General features: G+C 42.7%; 1 protein-coding gene across 3 annotated transcripts in view; it reads right to left on the bottom strand.

Moving 5' to 3' along the window:
* The window catches only part of PIGG (phosphatidylinositol glycan anchor biosynthesis class G (EMM blood group)), an 82,291-nt gene that overhangs the window by 11,316 nt on the left and 44,486 nt on the right, over positions 1 to 26,489 (bottom strand). For 2 of the 3 annotated variants that reach the window (XM_061455062.1, XM_061455063.1), the window contains exon 12: positions 18,559 to 18,722. In XM_061455062.1, the coding sequence (XP_061311046.1) occupies positions 18,559 to 18,722 (164 nt within the window). Of the gene's footprint in view, positions 1 to 18,030; positions 18,239 to 18,558; positions 18,723 to 26,489 lie in introns of those variants that run through there. The other variant, XM_061455064.1, reaches the window with a different exon arrangement.

The raw sequence follows: 26,489 nt of genomic DNA, 5'->3' as shown, positions 1-26,489 counted from the left end.
GAGAAAGTGGACAGAATATGCCAGCGAGAGGGGACACTGAGAACACATGAACACACATACAAGGAAGTGGCAGAAAGAACACACATGCAAGTGGCACAAAGAAACAGAGAAAATCTGTCACTGAGAGACAGAGAGAAACCATAAAATGGGGGCGAGGAACAGCAGCAGCAAGCATGAGAGAGTGCCAGAGAGGGAAGGGGGGTGGGGAGGGAGGGTGGCAGAGACTGCAGGCAAGACAGGAAAGTAAAGCCTGCAAAATAGAGAAAGCATTTGGGGAGTGAGGAGGGAGAAGAGATAGAAAGCACATCAGTGAGAAAGGAAAAGCGCAAGAGACAAAGAAAGGCACAAGACAGTGAGAAGGAAAAAGCATGCAAGAGAGGGAAGGAGCATGGGAGGAAGAGAGAGATGGGAAATGCCTCCAAAAAAAGTAAAAGCGTGCAAAAAAGGTAAACAACACACAAGAAACAGGGAAAACATGAATGGGTGAAGTAAGGAAAGCATGCAATGCATAGGGAAACCATCAGAGAGGGACAGCGTAAGCAAGGAAGAGACATCATAAGTGGGAAGCAAAGGCAAAGCACATGAAAGAGGTACAGCTCCACACTGAGAAAGATGGAAAAGCAAGGCAGCAACAAGAAAAGAGTGACAGCATGAAAAGTGCACAAGAAAGCAAGCTTGTGTGAGAAGGAAAACAAAAGAGAGACATACAAAAAAGGCATATGGAAAGTATGCAAGACAAAAAGTGTGGGAGAGGGAAAGGTGCAAGCACAAGAGTGGAAAAGCATGCAAGAGAAAGAAGGAAAGTTTGAGAGACTGAGATGGGGGGAAAGCAAGAGAGAAGGAATGAGACTGTGAGCGTAAAAAAAGTGAAACTGCAACGGAGAGAAAAGTATACGAGAAAGGAAAATCACACACAAGAGAGGATAAGCACACAGTAAGAGAAAAGTGTGAGGGCAGGAATGCATGAAGAAGCATGAGAACATGAATGACTGAAAGAGCAAGCACACAGGGGAGGAGAAAGACCTGAAAAAGCAGAAGTAAATGGATGGAGGCGAACAGGAGAGAAATCACAAGTAAGAAGGAAAGCACAAGTTAGAGAATTAGCATGCATGTGCAGGGAAGAGGAAAAGTGTGCATGAGCGTAAGGGTAAACATTGCCACATACAACAAAAGGAAAGCACATGCAAGGAAGAGGTAAAGCATGTGAGAGATAGAAAGCCTTAAGAACAGCAAAGCACTTCTGAGATGGAAGTACACAGAATGAGCAGAAAAGTGTGTTTGAGAGACAAAGCGTGAGTGACAAAGGGAGAGATGGAAGGTGTGCTCATGACAGGAAAAGGCCATATGCTAGACAGACAGGAAAACAAGCCAAAGAGAAAAGGAGACTGTACGAGAGAGAGGGAAAGCATGAAAGAGAGGTGAAGAATAAAAGAGGGGTGGAGGAAAACAGAGAGAAAACACACCAATATTTTAGTTATTGCTTGCATATCAACAAGATGTTCAAAGCAGCCCTGCGGAGAAGGACTTGGGGGTGTTGGTTGAGGAGAAAACGAATATGAGCTGGCAGCGTGTGCTTGCAGCCCAGAAAGCCAACAGTATCCTGGGCTGCATCAAAAGGAGAGTGACCAGCAGGTCGAAGGAGGTGATCCTGCCCCTCTACTCTGCTCTTGCGAGACCTCACCTGGAGTATTGTGTGAAGTTCTGGTGTCCTCAGCATAAAAAGGACATGGAACTGTTGGAACAAGTCCAGAGAAGGGCCACGAGGATGATCAGGGGACTGGAGCACCTCCCGTATGAAGACAGGCTGAGAAAGTTGGGGCTGTTCAGCCTGGAGAAGAGAAGGCTGCGTGGAGACCTCATAGCAGCCTTCCAGTATCTGAAGGGGGCCTATAGGGATGATGGGGAGGGACTCTTCATCAGGGACTGTAGTGACAGGACAAGGGGTAATGGGTTAAAACTTAAACAGGGGAAGTTTAGATTGGATATAAGAAGGAAATTCTTTCCTGTTAGGGTGGTGAGGCACTGGAATAGGTTGCCCAGGGAGGCTGTGAATGCTCCATCCCTGGCAGTGTTCAAGACCAGGTTGGACGAGGCCTTGGGTGATATGATTTAGCATAAGGTGTCCCTGCCCACGGCAGGGGGTTTGGAACTAGATGATCTTAAGGTCCTTTCCAACCCTAACTATTCTATGATTCTATGAATGCGGGAATGTGCATGATGGAGCAGGAAACTGTGACTGGGAGAAAGTGCATGAGAGAAAGACAAAAAGCTTGAAGGCAAGGGAAAGCATGCCAGAGACAGAAAGAGAAAGCAAACAGCACAGTGGGTGGGGATGGCAAGAGTGTGGATATGAGAAGGGGGGACCAAGAAGGAGAGGGAGCATGCACATAAGAGGAGAAAGGTGCAACAGAAAGAGCAAGGAAAAGGTGCCAGAGAGGCAAAGGCACACTAAAAAAGATTAAATATATCAGAGAGGGAACTTATGGAATAAAGAAGAGATGTTCATTACAGACAGAATGGACTGCGCACATGGAAGAGGGAAAGCTGGTGTGCAAGTGAGAGGAAAAGCATGCAACACAGCACAAGGGAGGGAGAGAAAATGTGCCCAGGAGGGGTAGAGTGCAAACAAGAAAGGAAAAAGGAAAAAGGAAAGCACAGCCAATAGAGCAAAGGTGCAAGAGAGTGACAAGGCAACAGCATGCAAAAGAGGAAAAGCACTTGCAAAAGAGGAGAAATACACAGTAGAGAAGGAAAACATTTATGTAGGAGAAGGAAAGCTTGAGAGAAGAGGGAAAAGCAATAAAGTAAATGTACTGACACAAAAGAAAGAAAAGTGTACAAAAAAAGCTAGAAAAACTGCAACAGACAAAAGGGAAAGCACAAGCATGAGCAGGAGGATAAGTGCACAGGGGGTGAGAGAAGTTCACAAGAGGAACAGAGGGAATACATGATAGATACAGAGGAAGAAGCACACGCACAAGGAAGGAATTCATGTGTGAGAAATGGAGGGAGAAGTTCAAGCTGGTGAGAGGGAAAGCACATGCAATTGCGGTGAAGTGCACATAAGAGGAGAAGCACATGCAAGACAAGAAAAGTACATGCAACCAAGAAGGGAAGCACACATGCAAGAGCATGAAAGCACACCTGTGGAAAGGAAAGCACAAGAGAAAAAGCACTGGAGAGAAGGCAGAAGAAAGGGAAATTACATGAAATGGGACACGCAAGTGAGAAGCACAGTATATGAGCATGAAAGACGAAAATGACAAGAGAGGTTGCAGAAGTCTGAGTGTGAGAAAGGGTGTGTTAAGAGAGCTCAAGAATGCCAAGTTGCACATTATGGCATGTTCAAGAAAAGGAAAGCATGAGATACAGAAACTGAGACAGAAAGGATGTAACAGAGTAAGTATGAGTCAAAAAGATTGTAAGGCAGAGAGAGAAAGCTTATTTAAGGGACGCAAAACGTTTGCAAGCAAGGACCATACAGCAGAGGGAATGAGCATGCCAGAGCCACAAAATACGTGCAAGACAGGCACAATACTTGTGGGAGAGGCAAAATGTCCAAGAAAGGAAAATACGCAAAAAAAAAAAAAGGAACAAGAGAGACAGAGAAAAGAATAGTGACAGATGAGAGAGAAAAAGTGTAAATGTGTGGAAATTATGAGAAAGGGAGAGGGAAAGTGAGTGCGACAGAAATGTACGGGTGGTGAGAGAAACATAAAGAGATGTAGGGGCAACAAGACAAAGAAGGGGGCAGGAAGCAAGACAGGGAGAATGAATGGGGGGGGAAGGAGGCAGTACAGGCAGTGAGAGGGAAAGACAGGAAGGTACAGCAGCAGGGGAAGAATCAGGGACAGGGGCAGGGAAAGACCAGAAGGATCAGTGGGGGATGAAGAAATGAGTGTAATAAACAGCAAGAGTAGGGAGGCACAGAAAGTGAGAGAGGGAGGGAAGGACACTGAGCAGGAAAGAGGAAAGGAAGAGAGCAGGGACAGCATTTGAGAGAAAGGAACAGCAAAATCAGGAAGAGAGACAGACAAAGGGACAGGGAGGGGGCAACAGTGAGAAAGATGGCATGAGAGACAGAGGGCCAACAAGAGAGGCAGAGGAGCACCTAGAGAAGTGGGAGGGCAGCACGGGGAGAAAGGGCATTGAGTTATTTGGGAGCAGCAAGAGAGGCAGAGGGACAGGAAGACAGGGATGGGGGAGAGGATGGGGTGAGAGGGAGGACAAGAGAAAACCTGACATTGGGAGTGAGAGAGAGGAAGACTGAGTGCCTGGGAAAGCACGCAAGAAGAAAAGCAAACTAAGAGGGGGTGTGCAAGAGAGCGAAGACACAAGAATGGAGGCACACAAGAGATGCATGGAAAGCAAGAGAGGGGAAAAGCACTAGCAAGACTGAAAGCATGAGTAAGGGAAAAAGCATGCAAGAAAGAGGAAAAGTATGAGAAAGGTGGAAAAAGATGCAAGTGGGTGTTAGCAAGAGGAAGAGATGAAAGAAAAGGGTAAACAGTAAAGGACAAGGCAAAGAAAATGCATGCAAGGGAAGCAAAGCACATGACAGGCAAACTGCATGGCAGCTAGAAGCAAGATGTGTGCGAGTAAGAATGCATGATGTGGAGATGAGGTTAGCGTGTAATAGTGAGTGTGGGAGGGGGGAGATGAGAGGGGTAGGGTACATGACACACAGGAAAAGCACACCACGGAGAGGTACAGTGGGTACGAGTGGCAAACTGTCATGCTGAGTGAGCACGTGAGTGAGGGAGAGGAGGCAGTGACAGAGATTAGGTGGGTGGGATTTGAAGAAAGAGGAAAGGGGAACCGAGGACAAGAAAGAGGGAATGGGATGAGACATGGGGAAGCAAGAGAGGCATAGCAGGACAGGGAGAGAGAGGGAGGAGTGTCACTAGTAAAAGAAAGCATGAGTGAGATGGAAAGTGCAAGCAAGAAGAGAAACTGTGAGACAGCAGACGAGAAAGACAAAGAAGGTTAATAAGACACATGAGTTGAGGGGGTGAAAGACAATGACAACAGCAAGCAAGGAAAAGCACACATGAGATATAAAGAAAGCATGAAAGAGAGGCAAAATTCATGTGTGAGGGAAGCACATGAGGGAGAATGCATGCAAGAGAGAGGCTGTTGAGAGACAGACACAGGGTGTACCAGAAGCAGAGGAAAAGGGCATGGGAAGCCTGAGAGAGGGGAAGTGTGTGGGAGAGAGGGAAAGCACCCAGGAGGAAAAGCACGTAAGAGAGAAGGAAAGCATGCAAGAGTGTGAGGAGATGCAAGCAGGAGGAAGAAAGCACAAGAGGGGTAAACCATGTATGCGAGAGGCTCAGGTAAAGTAGGTGGCAGAGACAGAGGCAAGCCATGTGACAGAGGGGCAAAGGTGAAAGATGCAAACCACCTGAGACTTGGGAGTAGGGGAGTATGTGAGGGAGAGAAGGAAAGCAGTATGTGGGGAAGATATGTCTTAGAAGAAAGGAGAGAGAGAGAAATTTGGGGGGGGGGGGAGGAGAGGGAAAGAGGCAAAGCAACAGAAAAGCAAACCAAGGCAAGGACAGCAGGAAGCGGAGGGAGGAAAAGCACAAGTAAACATGCAAGCCAGAGGAAAAGTACAATAAAAAGAGAAAAAAGAATTGTGTGAGAGAGGCAGTAAGCGTATGGGGAGGGGGGGTGCAAGATAAAGATGTTAAAAGCAACAGCTTTTGAGAGAGGGAAGCACCTGATAAAGAATAAAGGTACAAGACAAGCAAAAGCACATGAGAGATAGGGAACAAAGACGGAAGCAAAGTGGATGTAAGAAACCAATAAAAAGAGGAAGGTAAAGCATGTCTGGAAGAGAGGAATTACATGGCAGCGAGATGCAGAGACATGCAAATGGAATGATGTAGACATGACATGTGAGAGGGAATGTTAAGGGGGTAAGGAAGGGACAGAATGGGAGGAAGGAGAGGGGAAGGAGGGAGATGGAAAGAGCTGGAATCAGAACTGGAATCAGAGAGAGGGTGGCAAGAGATACAGAGTGGTAGCATAAAGTAAATAAAAGCACAACTAAGAGCCTGAAAACATGAGCAACTAGAAAATCATATCAGAGAGTGAGGAAGTATGCCAGAGAATGCAACAGCATGTGACAGAGGCAAAGCAAATCCACAAGAGCAGGTAAGCATCTGAAAGAGGTGAAGCATATGCACAAGAGAAGCAAAGCACATGCCAGAGATGAGGCATATCAGTCAGATGAGGTGGCCAAGACAAGGGGAAAGCTTAAGAGAGGGAAGAGGGGAGAGCAAGCACATCAGAGAGAGAGGGAAAGCATGCCTGAGGCAATGCTGGGAAGGCAAGAGAGACAAAGAGGGGGTAGCAAGAGAAAGAGAGGGATGCTGAGATGTAGGGCTAGCAAGCAATAGAAAAAGAGATCACAAGTGACAGAAGTAGGGAAAGCATGAGCCAGAGACTGCAACCATGAATGAGCAAGAGGAAAAGTAAATGCAAGAAGCTAGAAAAACATACCAGAGATGGAAAAAGACCAAGGGAGGGGAAAACATAAAAGGGCTAGAAAATGAGAGCAAAGAGAAGGAAGTGCAAGGAAAAGTAAAACACACAAGAGAGGCAAAGCATGTGAGAGAGAGACAATGGACATAAGAGGATCTGTGAGAAGCAAAAAATGTAAGACAAAAGGAGGAAATGTGAGTGGGAAAGTGGAAGAAGAAAGTGTGTGAGAAAGAGCAGAAACAAGGAGGGTGAAGAGAGACAGCAAGGGAAGAAATTGGAGGGTGGAAAGACAGACAACAGGTTGAGAAAGAGATGAAAGAAGGCCACTAAGAAAGAAGGATGGTGAGAGATAGGGATAGCACAAAAGGGGAAGGAAAAACTCAAGATGAGCTAGGGAAAGTACAAGCAGGAGAGGAAGGTATTATGTGACACAAAGCATGTGAGGGAGGGGGAAGAGAGGGAAAAATGCAGGAAAAAAAATGAAACATGCAAGACTGAAATGACAGAAAGATAAAAATTGCACATGACAGGGAAAGGGCACCTGTGAGACAGAAGGTCAAGAGAAAAGAAAGCAGGTGACAAATTATGCAAGAGAGCACAAAAATTATACAGAAGAAAGCTGTGCCAGAAAGAGAGAGAGGGCAAATGAGGAGAGTAGTGAGAAGAAGAGGTGAAAACAAAAGGAATGGAGAGGGAAAGCAGAAGTAAATTGAGTGGGAGAAAGAAAGAAGGGGGAGAGGGAGAGAGTGAATAGGAAAGTAAGTGAAAGAGGTGGACAGCAAGGGTTAGAACGGGCTAGAGCAAGAAATGGAGGGAAAATCACAAGGTAAAGGAAGCACAAGCAATAGGAAAGCTACAAGCAGGAGAGATGAAAATTGCTCAACAGGGAGAAAGCGTGCAAGATGAGGAAAAAAGGAGAATGGGAAAGCAAGACACAGAAAGGAAAGGCAAAAGAGGTAGTGGAATGCAAGAAGAAAGGCATGCAAGAGAGCTGAAGCACATGAGAAAAGGGAAAGCATGAGAGTGTAAATGTCAGGGATAGTGGGGAGCGTGTTGTGCAATAGAGAGGGATAATGAGCCACAGGCAGGAGAAAGCACAAAAGAGAGACTGAAAGAACAGATGAGGGAAAGTGCCTGCAAGGAAGGAAATGTTTCAGAGAGAGAAAAGCATGCAAGAGGTGGGGAAAAACAAAAGACAGAGTAGCAAAGTAAAAGAAGGAGAGGGAGAATGAGGCAGAACAAGAGAGTGGAAAAGATGGGAAAAGGGGCTGGGTAGAGGGGAGGTTATGTCCAAAAGGGAAGACAAGCAAGGGGCAGAGGGCAAGAGAAGAAAAATGCATTGGAGAGAGGAAATAAACCCCTTTGAGAGGCAAATCACATGAAAGAGGCAAACTGTGTGTGAGGTGAAGCCATACAAAGGAAAGGTGTGTTAGAGAGAGGAACAGTACATGATCAAGAGCAACAGCAAAAGAAAGAGGGAGGGAAAGTACAAGGAGAGGTGGGTCAGCTGTAAGGTATGTGTGGCAGAGAGGAGAGAGCATGCAAGAGAAGGAAAAAGCAAGATAGAATAAACATGCTAGAGGGTATGCAAGGGAGTGTGAGTGCACAAGGGAGGCAAGGAAAGTCTCCCTTGGGAAAAGAGAAGCACATGCAACAGGAAATGTTTACGAGAGAGTGGGAAAGCATGTCCAGGAGAAAGGCAAAGCACATTCAAAAGAGCAGGAAAACATGTCAGACAAATGGAAAGCTCAGGAGAGGGAAAGAAATAGAAGGAAGAAGTGAGCAAGGAAGAGTGAAACGTGAACAGTAGAGTGAGGTTACAAGCAAGAAACCACAAGCATGAGAAGGCAAGCACATACAAGAGGAAATATGTCAGAGATGGAATATCATGTGAGACATAGGCAAAGACAGCCCAAGACACAAGGAAAGCAAGAGAAAAGGAAAATGTGAGAGTGGGACAGCAACAAATATCAAGGAACAACACAAGACTGAGGAAAGAAAAGCACAAGTAGAAGACCAAGCATAAATGCAAGCAAAAGAGGAAAACACAAAAGCAGGAACACATTAGAGAAAGAGAAAACATACACCTGAGATAAGGAAAGCATATCTGAGAAAGCACGGAAGTGGGGGAAGAGAAAAATACATAGGGAAAGTGAGAGCAAGAGAAAAAGAAAACAACAGGGAGATGGGGCATGTAAAAGTGCAGAGCAGGGAAGAAATAGAAAATGGAAAAGAAACTTGCAAGAGAGTGAATGCTCACAAGAAAATGTAAGGAAACCAAGAGAAAAGCAAAGTCTGTCACAGGCAAAGTACATCAGAAAAAGAAAAAGCATGTTTAAGATTGTGAGAAAAATGGCAGTGGGGGCAGGAAGAGAGAGATGGGGAGTGAGATGGAACCTACAAAGAGGTTGGGGGGGTGACTGAGAGAGGGGTGTGGTGGTGAGAGATTTGTGGCAGGGCAGAGTGGGACAGTGAGTGCAACAGAGGGAGACAGTGAGATTCTGAAAGACTGCAAGTAAGAGAGAAAAGCTGGGAGATGGAAATATGTGAGAGGACAGGACAGAACGTGAGACAGGGAAGCAAGAGAAAATGAGAGAGCAAAGCGCCCAAACTGACACAACAGCAGCAAAGTAAGACAAAGCAGCAAAGTGTGTAACAGAGAGGGAGAGTGGCAAATCGTATTCAAAAGAAGCAAAGCTTGCATGCATGAGGTAATGCATGAGCACAAGAGACTGAGAAGTGAGGGAGAGAGGTGGAAAGTAGATATGCATGCAAGAAAGGGAGAAAAGTAAAGTGCACACACGAGAGGCAAAGTGCAAGCAAGGGAGAGGCAGAGCACATGAAAGTAAAACATGTGGGAGGCAAAGTGTGTGCAAGAGAGGCAACATGTACATGATAAAGAACATACACAAGAGAGAGAAATGCATGTGAGGAAGTGTGCAAGAGGGAAAGCACACAAATGGAAGAAAGCGCAGACAAGAGGCATGGGTGTTGTAATGGACAAAGTGACATAATGAGACAGGGAAGAGGGTAAGTAGAAGACAAAAATCACATCAGACAGGCACAGCGCATAGGACAGGTTAAATGCCAAGAGAGGCAAAACATGCAGCATTAGGGAGTAGGGAAAGCATAACAGAGGGGACATATAGAATCATTTAGGTTGGAAAAGACCCTTAAGATCATCAAGTCCTAATGTTTCCTAATATCCAATGTAAACTTGATGCTATTTCTTCTCGTTCTGTCACTCACTACCTTGGGAAAAGACCAACACTCTCCTTGCTACAACCTCCATTCAAGTAGATGTAGGGAGCCTTAAGGTCTTCCCTGAGCCTCCTTTTCTCCAAACCACCCCAGCTCCCTCAGCCGTTCCTCATCACGCTTGTGCTCCAGACCCTTCACCAGCTCCATTGCCCTTCTCTGGACCTGTTCCAGCACCTCAATGTCTCTCTTGTAGTGAGAGGCCCAGAACTGAACACAGGATTCGAGGTGCAGCCTCACCAGTGCAAGTACAGGGGGATGATCACTGCCCTGGCCCTGCTGGCCACACTATTGTTGATGCAGGCCAGGATGCCATTGGCCTTCTTGGCTGCCTGGGCACAAGCTGCTCATGTTCAGCTCCATCAATCAGCACCCCAGGTCCCTTTCCACAAAGCAGTTTTCCAGCCACTCTTCCCCAAGCCTGGAGTGTTGCATGAGGTTGTTGCAGCCTAAGTATAGAACCTGACACTTTGCCTTGCTGAACCTCATACCACTGACCACAGCTCATGGATCCTGCCTGTCCAGATCCCTCTGCAGAGCCTTCCTACCCTCCAGCAGGTCAACACTCTCAACCAACTTGGTGCTGTGTGAAAATTTACTGAGGTTGCACTTAATTCCCAAGTCCAGATCACTGATAAGGATGTACATAAAGGCAGGCAAAGCACATCAGAGAGAAAGGCAAAAGGCACACAGGAAAAGGGTGTCAGAAAGGGAAATACGGGAGCACAGAGAAAGAGAGGAGAAGCTCAGAGGCAGCGGGACACAGACACCAACAGAGAGAGGGAAGAGAAATGAAGGGAGAAAATGAAGAGCGATGAGAGAAGGTGGAAAGCCAGTGTGTGTGAGAAGGGACTCATAAAGCTTGAAAGACATAAGCAAAGTGCATCCAAGAGACAGGAAATAACCCCAGAGAGGAAAACGCAAAGCTAACAGGGAGGGAAAGCAGGTCCAAGACAAGCAGAAAGTAGGGTCTGTCTGGGGGAAGCTCTATAGATTGAGAGGAAGAACTGTAGATATAGAAGGGACAGAGAGCTAGCAAGAAGGAGAAAGCACAAGGGAGAGACTGCAAGATTAAAAGAGGGAAAGTGCACGCAAGAAAGAAGAAGTCTGTCAGAGACAGGAAAGCATACAAAGGAGAGAGAATGTTAGCAGCAGAGCGTGAATGAGGGAAAGAAGTACAAGATAAAGAAGGCAGGTGAGAGAAAAAAGGTGAGAGAGACATAAGCTATTGAGCATGCAACGGAGAGGGAAAATGCAAGTTATTTAAATTTGTGAGAATCTGAGTGTGTGTGAGAGAGATGGAAAATGAGTGAGACATGGGAAAACATGCAAGATAGGAGAAAATCTATACAGGGAAAGGAAGACAGAAAAAGGAAAAGCAAGAGAGAGAACATGCAAGAAAGACACATGAGAGCAAAAGTGCACAAGAAAGAAAGAAAGCAAGGGAGAGACAAAGCACATCCAAGTAAGAGAGGGAGAGAACGTTTGAGGAGAACCATGCATGCGCAGGAAGGAGAGTGCATGTGTGAGAAGGCAATCAGCGAGGGAGGGAGATACATGCAAGAGGGGAACACACAAAGGAGAGGAGGAGCACACAAAAGAGATGGAAGCATGTCAGCATGTCAGCCAGGGGAAGAGTACAAAGGAGAGGGAAGCAGGCATGAAGAGAGGGAGAGAGCACATGAAAGAAGATGGAAATGCATTTGAGAAGGGGAGAAGTGTGCAAGAGAAGGTGGATGTGCAAGTGAATAGGGAGAAAGCACAAACAAGGAAGGGAGAGCGTGTGCATGAGAATGAGAAAGCACAATGAAGAGGGAGAAAGTATGCATGAGAAAGGGGAAACGCATGATGTGTGATTGTGAGGGCGGCGAGTGTGAGGAAGGAAGCGTTTGAGGAGGAAAGAGCATGGAGAAGCACAAGACGAGAGAAGAATGCTTGCAAAGGGGCCAAAGCACGAGAGGTACAGAAGCGCATGGAAGAGGAAAGAGCAAAAGTGGGAAAGCCCATGAGAGAGAGTAGAGCACCTCAAGGAGGGGAAGTACATGTGCAAGAGGTGGGAAGCACACATGAGAGGTCAGAAAAGCCTGCAACATGAAAGAGATGGCGAATACCCGTGCATGAGAGAGGATGAAAGTACCTCTACGGAAAGAGCCATAAATCCCCCAAATTAGAGCTTGGGGAGAAATAAAAAAAAAATAAATCTTTCAATTCAAGACTACCCACAAAGTGACAGAAAATTAAAAAACTAAAAAGCATTTCTGATGTGCTTACTTAAAGTGGCCTCTACCTAAACCAGCAGTTCCATCAATGAGAACAAATCTCGTAGTAATGGCAGTACACAGTATCAACAAGATCATTTAAAAGCTGTGTGGCCAACTCTACAATGCATTTGGGTAGTAGCAAGCACACTGGACCACAGATTCTCAATTAGGGTCATCAGTCATTATGAGAAAATAAGCCTCATTGGAACTGGATATGCCAATTCTACCAAAAAATTAGATCATAACTTTCGAAGTTCCAAATCTGTTCAGATGCTTACTTCTATCTACACAAAGCAAAAATAACCTAACCCAGGCCAAATCTGTGCATTTATAAATTTTGTGCACAGAACTTTCCCTAACATTTACATAGAAAGTGTTTCAGCTCCTAAAACACAGCTGCATAGCTGGTTCAGGGAGCAAGAGGATGACATTTATTTTGCAAATGGCTTTGAAGCAATCTGTCATTTGTTTATAGCGTAGAGGCAACTCAGGCAATCCTACTTAGCTGGATCACTTTTCATTAAGAAAATACTCTTCAGTAGTAGGAGCCATGGCTGCCTAAAAGAGACCACATAGGAAAAGTCAGTGTCTCACCTGCATGACAAAGGAATGAATAAAGAGAGAGCACTAACAACATATAAGAGAAATCTCCAGCCATCACTGCAATGACAGCATATCAAGAAATACCTGAGTAAAATACTCTTCAAGCTTGTCAAAATAAAACTCCATTCCAGTTTTATCAAATCACTTCCAGATTTTCATGCACATCAACAAAAGGTAGGTACCTTCTTTTATACCCTTTTTAATTTTGTTTATTTATTTACAGAAAGGGACTACTAGCAAACACAATAGGTAAGAGATATTACCATTCTAGAGAAAGCAGTAGTATATTCATAGCTGCAAACATTCTTCCAGCTTTAATTAACCAAATTAATTAAGAGAGAATGGGTGAAACCAGAATTAAAAACTACTTGGTAAAATACCAAAGGGTTCAGTATTTTCAGACAGGCTATGGCAGAAAGATAAAGGAATTAATGTATAATCATCGACTGTGAATGGGGGACCCTATGAATCAAACACATTAGGTTGAAGATGGCAAAAGCTGATGTTGATTGCTGAAATTCCCTTAGCTAGCTGCCTTCCTAATTCTGTTTAGATCAGCATTATAAAAGAATTCACAGCAAAACTTAAGCTTGCTGTGCCAGCATTCTAAATTAACAAAGTCACAACATAACAAGTCTGTCAACTACTAACATCCTTCTGTTGGGCATAACTCCTGTTTTCAATACCTGAAAGCCATTTGCTAACATCAAAGCACTGTTAAAACTATTGATAGCTAATGAAGAAAATCTAATAAGCATGCAGCCTTCTAATGCTATAGGGATGTCCACCAGTTCATCCTGACACTTGACTCATTAAACCAATTAAAACACAGATTTCAATGTGCTAGAAATCTGAGAACTAGCACAATGCCTAGCTAAAAGAGTGGTAATTACACAACACTGGCACCCACATGACAATTTTGGGTGGGAGCTTGAAAACTGAATCCATCTGGAGTGTACTGCACAGTGAAATCACTAATATAGGTCAGATTATCCAAAAACATGGCCCTTTTCCTAAACATAAGGATCCCAAAATCCAAAATTCTACTTCAGATCAGAGCAACACAGTAGCCACTGTAAAAACTACTCTTCACATGAATCAGGTGCTCTCTGGAATTTATGCAAGTCACACACAGAATACTTGGTTAAGTTCAGACATCCGTTTAATCAGTACTCTCTGTCTCAAAAATAGTTTCAAGAGTTATTGCACAGTTTCCATGGAGACTGAAGCCAGAGAGTTGTTCTTTCTATTTCTGTCTGTGCAAATCCCATCACATTTAAGCTGCCAAGTTTCTCAGGAGAGCCTGAAGGACTAAAAGTGGCAGTAATACCCATGTTACTGTCTATCACAAGCCACTTAATTATTTTAGAAACATATTTACTTTTCCATATGAGAAGAATATTTCATAGTTCCACATGTTTGATCAGATGGAAGCAAATTGTTTAAGGAGTTACAGCTACATTTCCACAGCAAATGCATTATTTCAAAACCGAGTTATCTTCTACTCCATTTTACTATATTGGCCAAAGGTACATTGGCTGCATGCATTTAATGTACTTTAACCTCACAAGCAGGCTTTTAACACCTTCTTCCATAAGAACCTCCCAGGCAAACTAATGCAGTTAAGGCTGGGAAAGTGACAGTGAGGTGGATTGAAACCTGCTCAAATGCCAGGCTCACAGGTCTGTGATCAGCAGGACAAAGTACATCTGAAAGCCAGTCACTAGCAAACAACCGCAGGGCTTGACACTGAGGCTGATACTCTTTAGCATCTTTATTAAAGACCTGGACAATGGGGCAGAGTGCCACCCCAGCAAGTATGCACACTATGCAGAACTGGGAGGAGTGGTTGATAGAGTAGATGGGTCTGCTGCCACTCAGAGGCACCCCAAGAGGCTGCAGAAATCATTTGACAAGAAACTCAGTAAGTTTAGCAAAGGGAGATGCCAAATCCTGTGCCTGGGGAAGAAAAATTCCATTAAGCAGGACAGACTCAGGGCTCTCTGAAAAACAGCTTGGCAGAGAAGGACATAGGTTGTTCCTGGTGGATAGTAAGTTGATCATGAGCAAGCAATGTTCCCCTGAACCAACCCAGCTGTTGTTGGAAAAGAAGAACAAACAGATTGAGGAAGGTGATTTTTCCTGACTGCTGAGCAGTGGTGAGATCACATCTGGGGTTGTGGATCCAGTTCTGGGCTCCTCAGTACAAGACAGACATGGGTGTATGAGCAAGTTCACTGAAAGGCCACAAAGATGAGGAAGAGACTGGAGCATCTGAATAAAATAAGAGGCTGAGAAAGCAGGGATTGTTTAGCCTTGAGAACAGAAGGCCCATCAGGGATCTCACCGGTGTTCATAAACATTTAATGGGCAGAAATAAGACGATGTACTCAGACTCTTCTCAGTGTTGCCCAGTGAAAGAATGAAAGGCAATGGACACAAACTGAAATGTAATAAATTCCCCTTAAACATCAGAAAACAGCTGTTTTGCTGAGGGGGTTGTCATACACTGGAACAGGTTGCCCAAGTTGACCCTGGAGTGTCCATCCTTGGAGATACTCAAAAACCAACTAAACATGGCCCTGATGAACCTGTTCTGGTTGACCCTCCTTTGGACAGGAGGGATGGACTCCAGACTCAATTATTCTGTGATTCCAAAAATGCAAAGTGCAGAGAGAAGGAAGGATACGCACGTATATTTGCCCCTAGGAAGATATGTCCCAATAGAGCTTAGCTTCTAAAATCTCCAGCAAGAAGCCCTGGTAAGCCAACCCAACTGATGCAGCTGTAAATTACACAAGCTCTGCTAAATGTCTGGAATAAACAAAGGCAGTTAGCAGTGAAGTCAGGCTTCCCTGTCCAGGTCAACTTCCTCAGATGCAACAGTACTAAAACAGGCTGCAGGATGCCAAGGACTTTGTCAAGAATGACACTTCCGAGCAGTTCTGGGCACACCCATTCTGCTAAGACTGTACCAGGATGGCACAGGAATCCTAATAACATCCTGTGGTTATCTAATGAGATCCACTCAGCATATTCTTTGTTGGAGCTGGCATCTGGATTAGACCTTCCTACCTGGAGGAAGACTGGAAAGGATCTTCATCTTGCATTCAGGACCATATTAAAAAGGGGGTTGAATTTCACTGACCAAGGCATATTGTTTATAAATCACTGAATAAGAATCCTTTATGAAGAATATTCAAAAGCTTCCACAACTTTAAAATTTCACTCTCCTATACGTTTAAGAAAACACATGAAGCAGCTGAACCTCTGCCTTCTGCAGTTTCAGCTTTGGCTTCAAGGAATAACAAAGTAATTTGGGCAGCAACAATGAAACAGAAGAGTAAAATAAAAAGTGTACAGACCAAGTTCTGAGCACCATCACATACCAATTTAAAGAAGTTCCAGCAGCTACAGATATTCCAGTCCAGAGTTATGTACTGTTCCATAGAGGAAACAACCTTACCAGTTGTCCCAAATGAACTTTAAAAAGGCTACAGACAAGAGCTGCTTGGTGGAATCTACTTACATAAGTGATGCGGGTATTACAGGTCACAGCTACCCACCTGAGAGCAGTTTAAATGAGCACTGTACCTGGCAACACTACTAGCTGAGCTTTTAATCTGCAAAAATCCAATCAAGAAAACATCAGAACAACAACCAACATGACTACAGAGGCACATTATTTGAAACAATGCTAAACAAGTACAGACCCTTACAGATTTTGTTAAAGTTCTTTATTATTTTGTTAGTAGAGCACTGAAAAAGCATGCTGTATGGTACCATTTTCTCTTCATTTTATGTTAGTGTTCATCACAGTCTGCAGCCTAAGGTTTAAACAACATTAAAACTTCAGCTCTTTAAAAATATTATGGGTGGTCTTATTCTTTCCTTCTCCCTTCCCAGAAACTGGCACTGAGGCAGTTTACTCCTCTGTCCTCAGAGCCCTCTAAGCACAAGTAAAAAATTCCAGTTCCAAAGCATCTTCAGTGTAATAACAAAGAATAGTAAGCGGGACTGCTAAAAAAAAAAAATAGACAACATGGGAACATGGATGTGACCAGTGAAACTGTCTAGCACTATTTTAAACAAAGCATGACAGAGGTATAAAGGAGTTGGAGAAAACAGTAGATTACTAGAATGTAAGTAATACCCTGGGTCATGGGTCACATATTTACTAGAAGACAAGACATGGGGCTTTATACGAGATACATGATAGTTCTCTTCAAAGAGAGTTGAAAGAATGGAGAAAACCTGAAGAGCTTTGATACTGGGAAGATGCATTGATGGAGCAAAGCAGTAACTAAATGTAAACTTAGGAGCACTAGAAACAGGGATTTAATACTGAGTTTGGTGTCAAGTCACCCGACAGGAAAATTCAAGGAAGGGGTTTCTGTGGTTATACAAATCCAGACATCAATATTTAGTGTATTTCACATGTATTCCTCTGAAGCAAAAAAAAATCAGAATGAACAGAGAAAGTGATGGGTTTCAAAGGCATTATAGATAAAGACCAGCACTTAGACAGTACCAATCTATATAAGAGCAAAAATGACTTCAAGGTAGGTGGCCTCAGACTAAGAGCCAATATTCTACAGTTTGTCTTAATCTACATTACGGAATGCATTACTAGAGCAATACAATGACTCACCACTGGGCTGCATAACTCCACTGTGATAAAGTAGAGAGAGACGGACATCTTTACAGAGCAATATGGCAGACAGGCAAATTGGTGAATTAAGGTAAACAGTAACTCTACCTGCTAAAAGGTGCCTGCTAATATGGAGCAATGGACACAATGACTATGCAGAAATACAGCCTATTATAATAGGTCCTTCCTGGCTCAAAAACCTCCACTAGTCTATCCAGCTTGGTCAGCTGGGGGTCAATTCGCCTTTACATTTTTGATGGACACACACATGCCAACAGAAGTTCACAGTGTAGGTATAGCCCAGAACAAAAAAAGCAAACAGAGAAGAGAAAACAGAAAACAAAAAGCACTAACAGGATGAGACTGGATGACACTCTGAAGATAAAGCTAAGTCAGAGGCTGTCCCCCATTAAAAAAAAAAAAAAAAAAAGAAAAGAAAGAAAAAGAAAAAGTACATTTATATTCCACAGATAACACAGAAAAGACTCTGGGATGGTAAGAACTTAGTCACTGTCAAATGTTACGTCTGTTAAAATACATAAACTTTTTGTATTGCTATCATACAGTAAGGAATTTACAATTCCTCTATTATAACATACTGCATCTCACTTTGAATGTCCTGGAAGATGAGTTAAATGCAATATCAGAGAGTCCAACTAGATTTTACATGCACACTCTAAGTTACATGAGTATATTCCAATTAAAATTTCAAATGCCCTTATTAATTTTCCATTAACCAATCCACCACACAAGATACCAAAAAGTATGAATATTTTAGCTACAAATGACTGCAATAACCAGTAACATACAATAAATCTGGTTTATCTATAAAACGTATGTCACTATGCCAAACAAGGACAGACATTCAAAGAACAGCCCATTAGTTAAGTTTGAATTGTGTTCTATTACTTTAAAAAGTCCTTCTCAATTCTCCTACTTAGTAGGTTCCAAGAAGAACGTTTTTAGGCAGCACATGCTGTTACAACAAAACATAGTAAAATTGTAAGTAACTCAGCACAGCAAACTGAGAACTCCTTAGGAAACAAAGTTAGTAAAACACACACTTATAACCCCAGTGCAGAACTTCTGCAGAGAAAAAGGAAGAGCAAGGTGATACAAACTCATACAAAAAAACAAAAACCACAAAACACATGCATTTTCTTACCAGAAAACTAGCTTCCAAGGAAGAAAATTATGTGACTAACACTATTTGTTTGACAAGGAGTACACTATATGGATGCATTTTTATGTGCAGTACATAGAGAGAAGTATTACTTTAATACAAAACATGATTACCTGCTAACTTCAGAACTCAAGTAGCACAGCAGATGAATGGCCCAAAGCAAAGGTCCTGCATATGTTGCAAATGCTGTAAGGAAGATTGCTGGTATTTCCACGTAACTTTCTAGTCCCACAAAACCTGCTGAAACATCCACAGTAGCAATGCCATTTGAATTTCCCTGAAAACAGGAATAAAAAAGTAAGGCTTCAAATACCTCTGAAGAAACATTTAGAATACATTATAATAATATTATTTATTGTACCAGTTGAACACTTACTCTTTAAGCCACTTTACAATACAACCATATTCTTTACATCAGAATTTCAATAAAGCAGCTTACCAAACAAGAGCTTTTATTGAAGATTTACAGACCAATAAGGGCATAAACAGCATGATCCTTTATTTGTCTTATTTTTTATGCAAATTAACATGGCTATTGTTTAATAAATTACATCCAAGAAAAGAGTTTAAAGCAAGCAGCTACTCCTGCTGATTTCAGTCACAGTAATGAAATTAAAAATGCATTTTTTATCATGCATGTTTCAAACCCAAGATTTTAGGCTTGTTGCCCAAAATTATACCAGGAGATTAATATTTCCTGCTGTTAGAGACAGAAGGGCTCCAATTTAGACCGGTAGAGGAACACTACACTGCCCACCTGCCCCATGACACAAGCTGCTGCATGTAACCAGATTAAGGCTTACAAATTCAGAGAGGTTTCTGCTTTCCAAGATTCTATACCACATTTGCATTGAAACAGACCAAAAGTCAGCCTAGATAGACTGAATCATCAATAAAGGAAATTTAAAATGTAGAAAGAGAAAAACAGAAGGAACATACAGTAATGAAAGTATTAAGAGCTGTCCAAGACTTGTATGCTTTACCTAGTTTTCTTTTTCCAGTGACTAAGACCACAAAGTAACAAAGGATAATAAAAAATTGAGGGAAGTATTTTCTATTGAAAATGCCTAAGTATTTAATTTTACTCAAACACCTAAAGCAGAAAACACATCCTGTGATTAAGGCAGAATATTTCTTAGCAGGTCAAAGATAGGTTTCCTCAGACTAGTGTAAAAGCTCTCATATATTCTTGCCATATCTGGAGAAGCTCACCAGTTTCTACAGCACTGGTATTCTAACAGTCATCAAACCCTCCTTTTCCCCCTACAGAATTCCAGACCAACACAAAACTAAGTGCTGTAACCACCAAGACCCTAAATCCAGTCTCAACAAAGCATATAAGGAATGGCAGCTCCCCCTTTCCCTCCAACCTGATCTCCTCTCACCTTAGTGAGCAGTCTTGAGCCACCAAGATATCCCAGCAAGGAAGTCTTCTGATCAAATACATGTCTGGGCTGCCCACAAAACCCAGAGCACACCAGGAAGCACGAAGACCAGATAGCTTTTTCAACTACATAAGTAAATAGCCATGAGGGACAGGAAAAACTGTTTCTGAAATAGCCCTCATAACTAAGAAGAAAAAGACCATCTATGACAACAGAACAATTCAGAGCTCATCACCAGCACTTTCCCTGTGAATCCTACCATGAAGGTCGCCCCAGAATGTAAGAGGAAACTGAAGCTGTAAGAAGGCAGTAGGCTATGGATTTTACCAACACACCATACAGCAGAAAGATCTTGACTTATGAATGTCAGTCTTCCTCATTTTGACCTTCACCATGGACCACTGTAGTGACTGTTACACTGCACCAGTGTAACACATTATTGTTATGCATTTAGTGTAATGTTCAGCAATGACAGGAGCAGAGCAAATAACTATGATGAGCCACTGAAGTAAAAGCTGATCTATGCCCTAGTACTGTAAGTTGAGATTGGAAAAGAAAGCTGTAAAGCAAAGCTCCTCCTCAGGTTGAAGGTGTATAGACTGAGGACAAGGCAAGAGCAGAAAGGTCAAGAGCAACCGTCTGAGAGGAGGGCAGGGTGCTCCTCCTCAACAAGTAAGTTTGCCAGGGACAGGTAGGGAGAGAACCTGCTCTCTTTTCCCCCAGTCCTTGTCCAAAGTAACAGGTCTTTCCCCACCACATCTACTTATTTTCTCTTCTCTCCTTCTTCTCTGTATAATGCATGCAGAGCAGGAAAGCTGAGAGATCAGGCAATCCCGCTCATCTTATGAAGAGCTGAAAGGTCTTTTCACACTGTTTGCTCTTCCTGGACATGTACATGGTTGATCCATGGCACCTTGGAGCAGCTCCCCATCCCACTGCATGTGAGAAGAAGCAAGAATAAATACAGCAACTGGGAGTGCATGTCACTGGTCCTGCACAAAAGAGCAAAAAGATGTACTCTCCTCTGGAAGGTACTGAGGACAGAGGAAGGAACCAGAGGAAGGAACAGTGCTTTCCACCTTCTCAACTTCCTTTCACACAGGGCTCACTCCACCTACATTTGACTTTTTTTAATGTGCTATAGCTGTAGAACAAAGAGAAACAAAGATGTGCACACCTGAATCCACACACTTAGAAATCTGACCACACTGTATGTTAAGTGTCCAAACACTTCACTCTCACCCGGCTCCAAAGCCACTATTGAAAAAGCCCTGCTGAGCAGTCAGCAGCATTTTTTCTTCATGTTAGATATGTTTTGCCAAGACCAGTTCATACATTTGATCTGAATTTTAGTAGCTTGTAACTTCTAATACTCCACACAATACATAAATGTCAATTCAGAGTGTCTGCTTTTATTTTAAATTATCACTCAAGTATTTGAATGGTCTAATAGCTTATTGTGGTAAGGGCAGGAAGTGACAGGAGACAATGCACTATTGCATAGAAGCTTTCCATGATAATCCATCATCACCTAGATCAATGAAGCACAAATACAGGAACACTGGCTAAAGAAATTGTCCAGCGTATTTGCAACAGTAACAAAGGAAAATCCCTCCATAGACAGTAATGAAACAATCTAAAACCCTCTTCAAAGCTGCAATGATTTTTCTTAAAATGCTGCAGATATCACATCACTCACTGAAAATGAGCAGTGTCTCAATGACTGTCACTGAACTGAGAGGTGCAGAGCTGCAAGACAGAAATGACATACTTCTGGCTTAACAATTGATTTAGCATAGCAGACTGTTATCGCACTTTCACACATAATTTTTTGTCTTTCTAATAACTGGAACCCTATGAACAAGCACAGAATGAGGAATTTAGTCATGTGAAACAAATAATTTAAGGAGAAAAAAAAAAGTGGAATAATTTGAAAAAAATAAAACTGAGACAATTCTGCTGTCTCTACTGTTGGAGGTTTCAAGACCCTGAGCAACCTGGTACGACCCCCGAGAACGGATTGAACTGTGGTCCTGCTGAGGTCCTCTACCATCTAAATTGTCCTACAGCGCTTTGAAATCATAACAAGAGAAAGCTATCAACCACTTCAAAACGTCACTCAGTCTCTCTCTTTACATAAAGGCAAGATGAATTGGATACAAATTTTTCTGAAAATGTAGAAACCTATTCTGTTCTTCTCCAATAATTAAAATTAACAGAGTATAAGCAAGTCTTAAACATTTTGAGACTGTATTTTTTTTCTCCTCTTCTGCAGATATACTGCTCTAAGGATGGAAACAAAACCCTGCAAGACAAACAAATACATGGAATTTTTGTTCATTTGTGAGCTTTCACATAGTAACAAAAGTATTTTAAGACATATTTACATCAACAATTTTTTTTAGGATCTGCTGTAGTTGAGAGAAACAACCAAGATATTTATTTTTATTCTTGTTGTATTTGAAGGGCACATAGCAATGCTAAAGATATAATATACTTCTGGGAAGTGACTGATGAGTTATGAGACGTGGACAACACAGAGCTTAGGATAAAGCAATCCATCATTCAATGTTGTTAAACATTCATCAAGAGGTTCTCAAAGCTTGCAATAACATCCTGACATATAAGTGGCATTCTGACTAAATGTATTAATTTCACAGCTTTTTGACAATAGTCAAATATTTTTAACTTTGCTTCTCTTCATTGAATTAGATAAAACAATAAATAAAGCAAAGATCCTAACTACTAAAACAAGCCTAAAAAAAAGAAGTGATTGTATCCAGCTCCACATAAGTAATACATGACTTTAGCTACTCAAGCTCTGAAAACCTCCAAGTGTGAAGACTGCACAATCAGTGTGAGTAACCTTTTCCACTGCTTAATATTCACAAGTCTTGCTGAAGGGCTGGAAAAACAAATTTATGTCTAGTATTCCCAAGTTAAAAAACTGGTTAATAGATTTGCCTTTTAAGTTCACATTGTCAGAAAGCAGCAAGGGCAAGCTGGTTCTGCATGGGAAGGTTAAGATGGGAAATGAGCGTGAAAACAAAGCAAGTGAGAGCAGTAAGTCAGGAGGACTGGGAATGCTAAGCAACATGCCCAGGTCACAGTTGGATCCAGAGACAGTGATCAGGGCCAGACTCAGTCCAAGGGTTACACAGCAAGGTTTGTAGTGACACAGCAGGTCTCACATTAGGCCAGAAAGGCCAGACACCATGTCCAAGTCCAGATCAGGATTAAGAGAGTAAGAGATAGGCACAAACATACCTGCTTACACATCTGTGACACAGCTCAGCCAGTAAAGCATCACATTAAAAGCAGGTCTTACAGAACAGCAGGGCCAGGCCTTTCCTTCTAGCTTTTCCCCCAACAGCTCCTCTCAGTGAAGGAGATCACCTTGAAATCCACTAAACTAAGCTCCTAGACAGGAGATGTTCTCAGGGTCCTAGCAGAGATGAAGCATGGAATGCAAAACTAAGTGTAAGCTCAAGGCACTTGATTTCAACCCATGCTTACTTTGGTTTTCTTTCTACTTCTACTTAAGATCAAAATATTAGATTCCACACCCAGGCACTTGATTCCCCCACACACACACTTTCATCAGCTATACCAACTGATTAATGAAAAATAGTATTTCTTCCTATGAACCTTGCTTACTCTGTACACAGGATTTTCACAGCTGTACTTCCATAAAGTCTTTAAGGACACTACAATATTTTTTGGCAGAACACTGCCTCATTCATTAAATATGCTATCCTGAGCAAGGCTATTTTTACTCACTATCATATTCAAAAGGCCATCACATTCAACACTTAGCAAGACAGAGTGACTGTTTTGTCATTACATACCCTCTTGCCAACCAAGATTTAATAAAGGCTCAGCAACGCGGGCAAGAAGTCTCATTCTTCTCATAATCACATCAGGACATGTGCAAAAAGTAGCTCTCTAAATCTCTCATATTTCCAGATGAAAAGGTTTTAGATTTAGTTTATATTTCTCTTTTCCTGGCTCATTTAGCTAGCACAGTTTAAATTTAGTATTCAGTCTCATGTATATCAACAACAAATTTCAGTGCTTTTTCCATTTCTGTACTTCAATCATAGACCTGCTACCATTTTTGTATGCCACATTAGATCTTTATGCCTGTCTGGTGATTAAAAACCTAGCAACACTGTGAACCCAGCCAGTTTAATAGTGGTAGCTCTACCACTCTGCTCAACCATAAAACTTGAGGAAGGAAAGTCAGGGAAGACATTTACATCTATGCTAGCAGTGCACATCATGCCTTATAATACAGTTGTGCTTCCTTCACATCTTTTCCCTAGCACTCTAGCACAGGTATCACTCACTTCAGAAGTAGTAAAAAAATGACTAGCTGGCACCAAGGCAGGCTTAACAGAGGTCAATACTGAAGTTGAGCACTTTCACCTTACAAGGAGGCTTTAACACCTCTCCCGTAACGCCCTCCCTGGCAAACTAATGCAGTCCAGGTTAGGAAAGTGGACAGTGAGGTGGATTGAAACCTGCTCAAATGCCAGGCTCATGGGGTTTTGATCAGCAGGACGAAGTCCACCTGAAGGCCAGCCACTAGCAAATGACCACAGGCCTTGACACTAGGGCTGATACTCTTTAGCATCTTTATTGATGACCTGGATGATGGGGCAGAGTGCTCCCCCCCCAGCAAGTATGCACACTGTACAGAACTGGGAGGAGCGGTATACTGGATACACCGGGGGGTCTGATACCATTCAGAGAAGCTAGAGAGAGGGCTGACAAGAAACTCATGAATTTCAAACAAGATGTCAAATCTGGCACTCGGGGATGAAAAGAAATCCATGCTTTGGGTCAGGCTAGGGGCTGGGCATATGGAAAGCAGCTTGGTAGAGATGCACATGGGGTCTTGGTGGACACCATGTTGTCTATACATGTGCCCTTTGTGCAAAGACACAGTATCTGGGACTGCATGAGTCGACTGAGGGAGATGCTTCATTCCCTCTACTAAGCAACAGTGAGATCACATCTGGGCCGCTGGGTCCAGTTCTGGGCTCCTCCGCACAGAACAGACATGGATGGAGCACAGAAAGTCTACAGAAGCACCACAGAGATCATGATGGGAACAAAGCATATGTCATCGATCTGAACAAGCTGGTCTGTTTACCCTCAAGAGGAGAAGGCTCAGCAGTGATCATAATAACGTGTCTAAATACCTGCTGAGGGGAAGTAAAGAAAACGTAGTCAGACTCCAACCTTCTAAGTCACTCAGTAGGGACTAGTGAAAGCATAAAAAGCAATGCACACAAACTGAAGTACAAGCAGCTCTGTTTAAACACCAGGAAAAGGTTTTTTTTCCTGGCTAGGGTGCTCGAGCACTGCTACCAACTGTCCGGAGAGGTTGCACAGTCTTTGTCCTTGTAGGACTGGACACCTGACGTGGCTGACCTGTTAGATGGAGGCTGGACCAAATGCTGTCCAGAGGCACCTTCCAGCCTCAATTTTTCTGTAATCTGGTTGTTCTTTGAAATTCGCAGATAACTGTACCAAGAATTCATCATCACTGAAAATGGGTGCTTTATGAAAACATTCAAGCCATTCTTTATTAGTCCCTTTTTCACAGCCTAGATTTTATTGCTAGTCTACCCACCATGAAACTTGTGGCAGCTACTTTGCTTTGTACCTTACTACTGAGAGGCCCTGCCTTCAGCCTCTTGACAGCCCCACTAAGGCCTGCTCTCAGAATGCCATAATCAGAGCTGACTGCCTAAACAGTAACATTCAAGCCATGCAAAAGCTACTGAACCAGGAAGTGTTATGTCCTCTGAGCAGGAAAACTGGGTAGGAAGGGATGAATCATGATGATCTTAACCTCCACCAGCAATTCCCTGTCCTCACATGTACTCAGGAAAGTCAAGCCAATCCTTGGTCCTTGGAAAAGTGCTAACAGGATCAGAAACAGAGTAGGGAAGTACCCTAAGCTTGACTACACCTTTAACATCCTCTGCCATGCCTTAAAAGTAAAGCCAACACAGGTCTCACCTTGACATTTTGCAACGAATCAGAAAGCCTCTCCTCCTAAACCTTAAACAACCCAATTCCCAGTTTAACAAATGCCCTCCTAAGACAGTCTGCTACAAGAAGTTTTCAGTGCTATTAAAAGTGGAGAGAACCTCTCCAGCTTCAATACTAAGGAAAGTCTGTGGAATTGCAACATTATTTGCAATGCAGAGACAATGTTATTGAAATTAGTAAGCCTCCTCAGGAATGAAGATACCATTTGATACAATAAGAATGGCAATTAGTTCTGATTCTCGTAAGAGACTTTACCTTGTCACAGAACTTCCCTTCAGTCGTAAACTGTATGCAGATGTATTGTGATGGTACCAAAGGTTTCATAAGCCTCAAGAATCAGGGACAAAAGACATCTGCCCTTTACTGGTATTAATCAACTCAGCTGAAATTCTTATATTTATTGTTACCAGAACAGTACTAAGAAGGCCCACTAACAGACCAAAATTACCCCTGGTATAGGTATCTGATGTTTTTAACACTTTTGGAAACCTGTACTGAGGATAAGTTATCTTTCCCCTATTCTGAAAACCAAACATTAATAATACAGTTAGAAACTAAACCCTTCTGAGAACTCAGTAAATTTGTTGGTTTTT

The sequence above is a fragment of the Pezoporus flaviventris genome, unplaced genomic scaffold (genome assembly GCF_033815535.1).
Source record: "Pezoporus flaviventris isolate CSIRO_AGI_PZ_B2104156 unplaced genomic scaffold, CSIRO_AGI_Pfla_v1 ptg000018l, whole genome shotgun sequence".
Classification (NCBI taxonomy): domain Eukaryota; kingdom Metazoa; phylum Chordata; class Aves; order Psittaciformes; family Psittacidae; genus Pezoporus; species Pezoporus flaviventris.
This window is presented reverse-complemented; position numbering and strand designations above follow the sequence as displayed.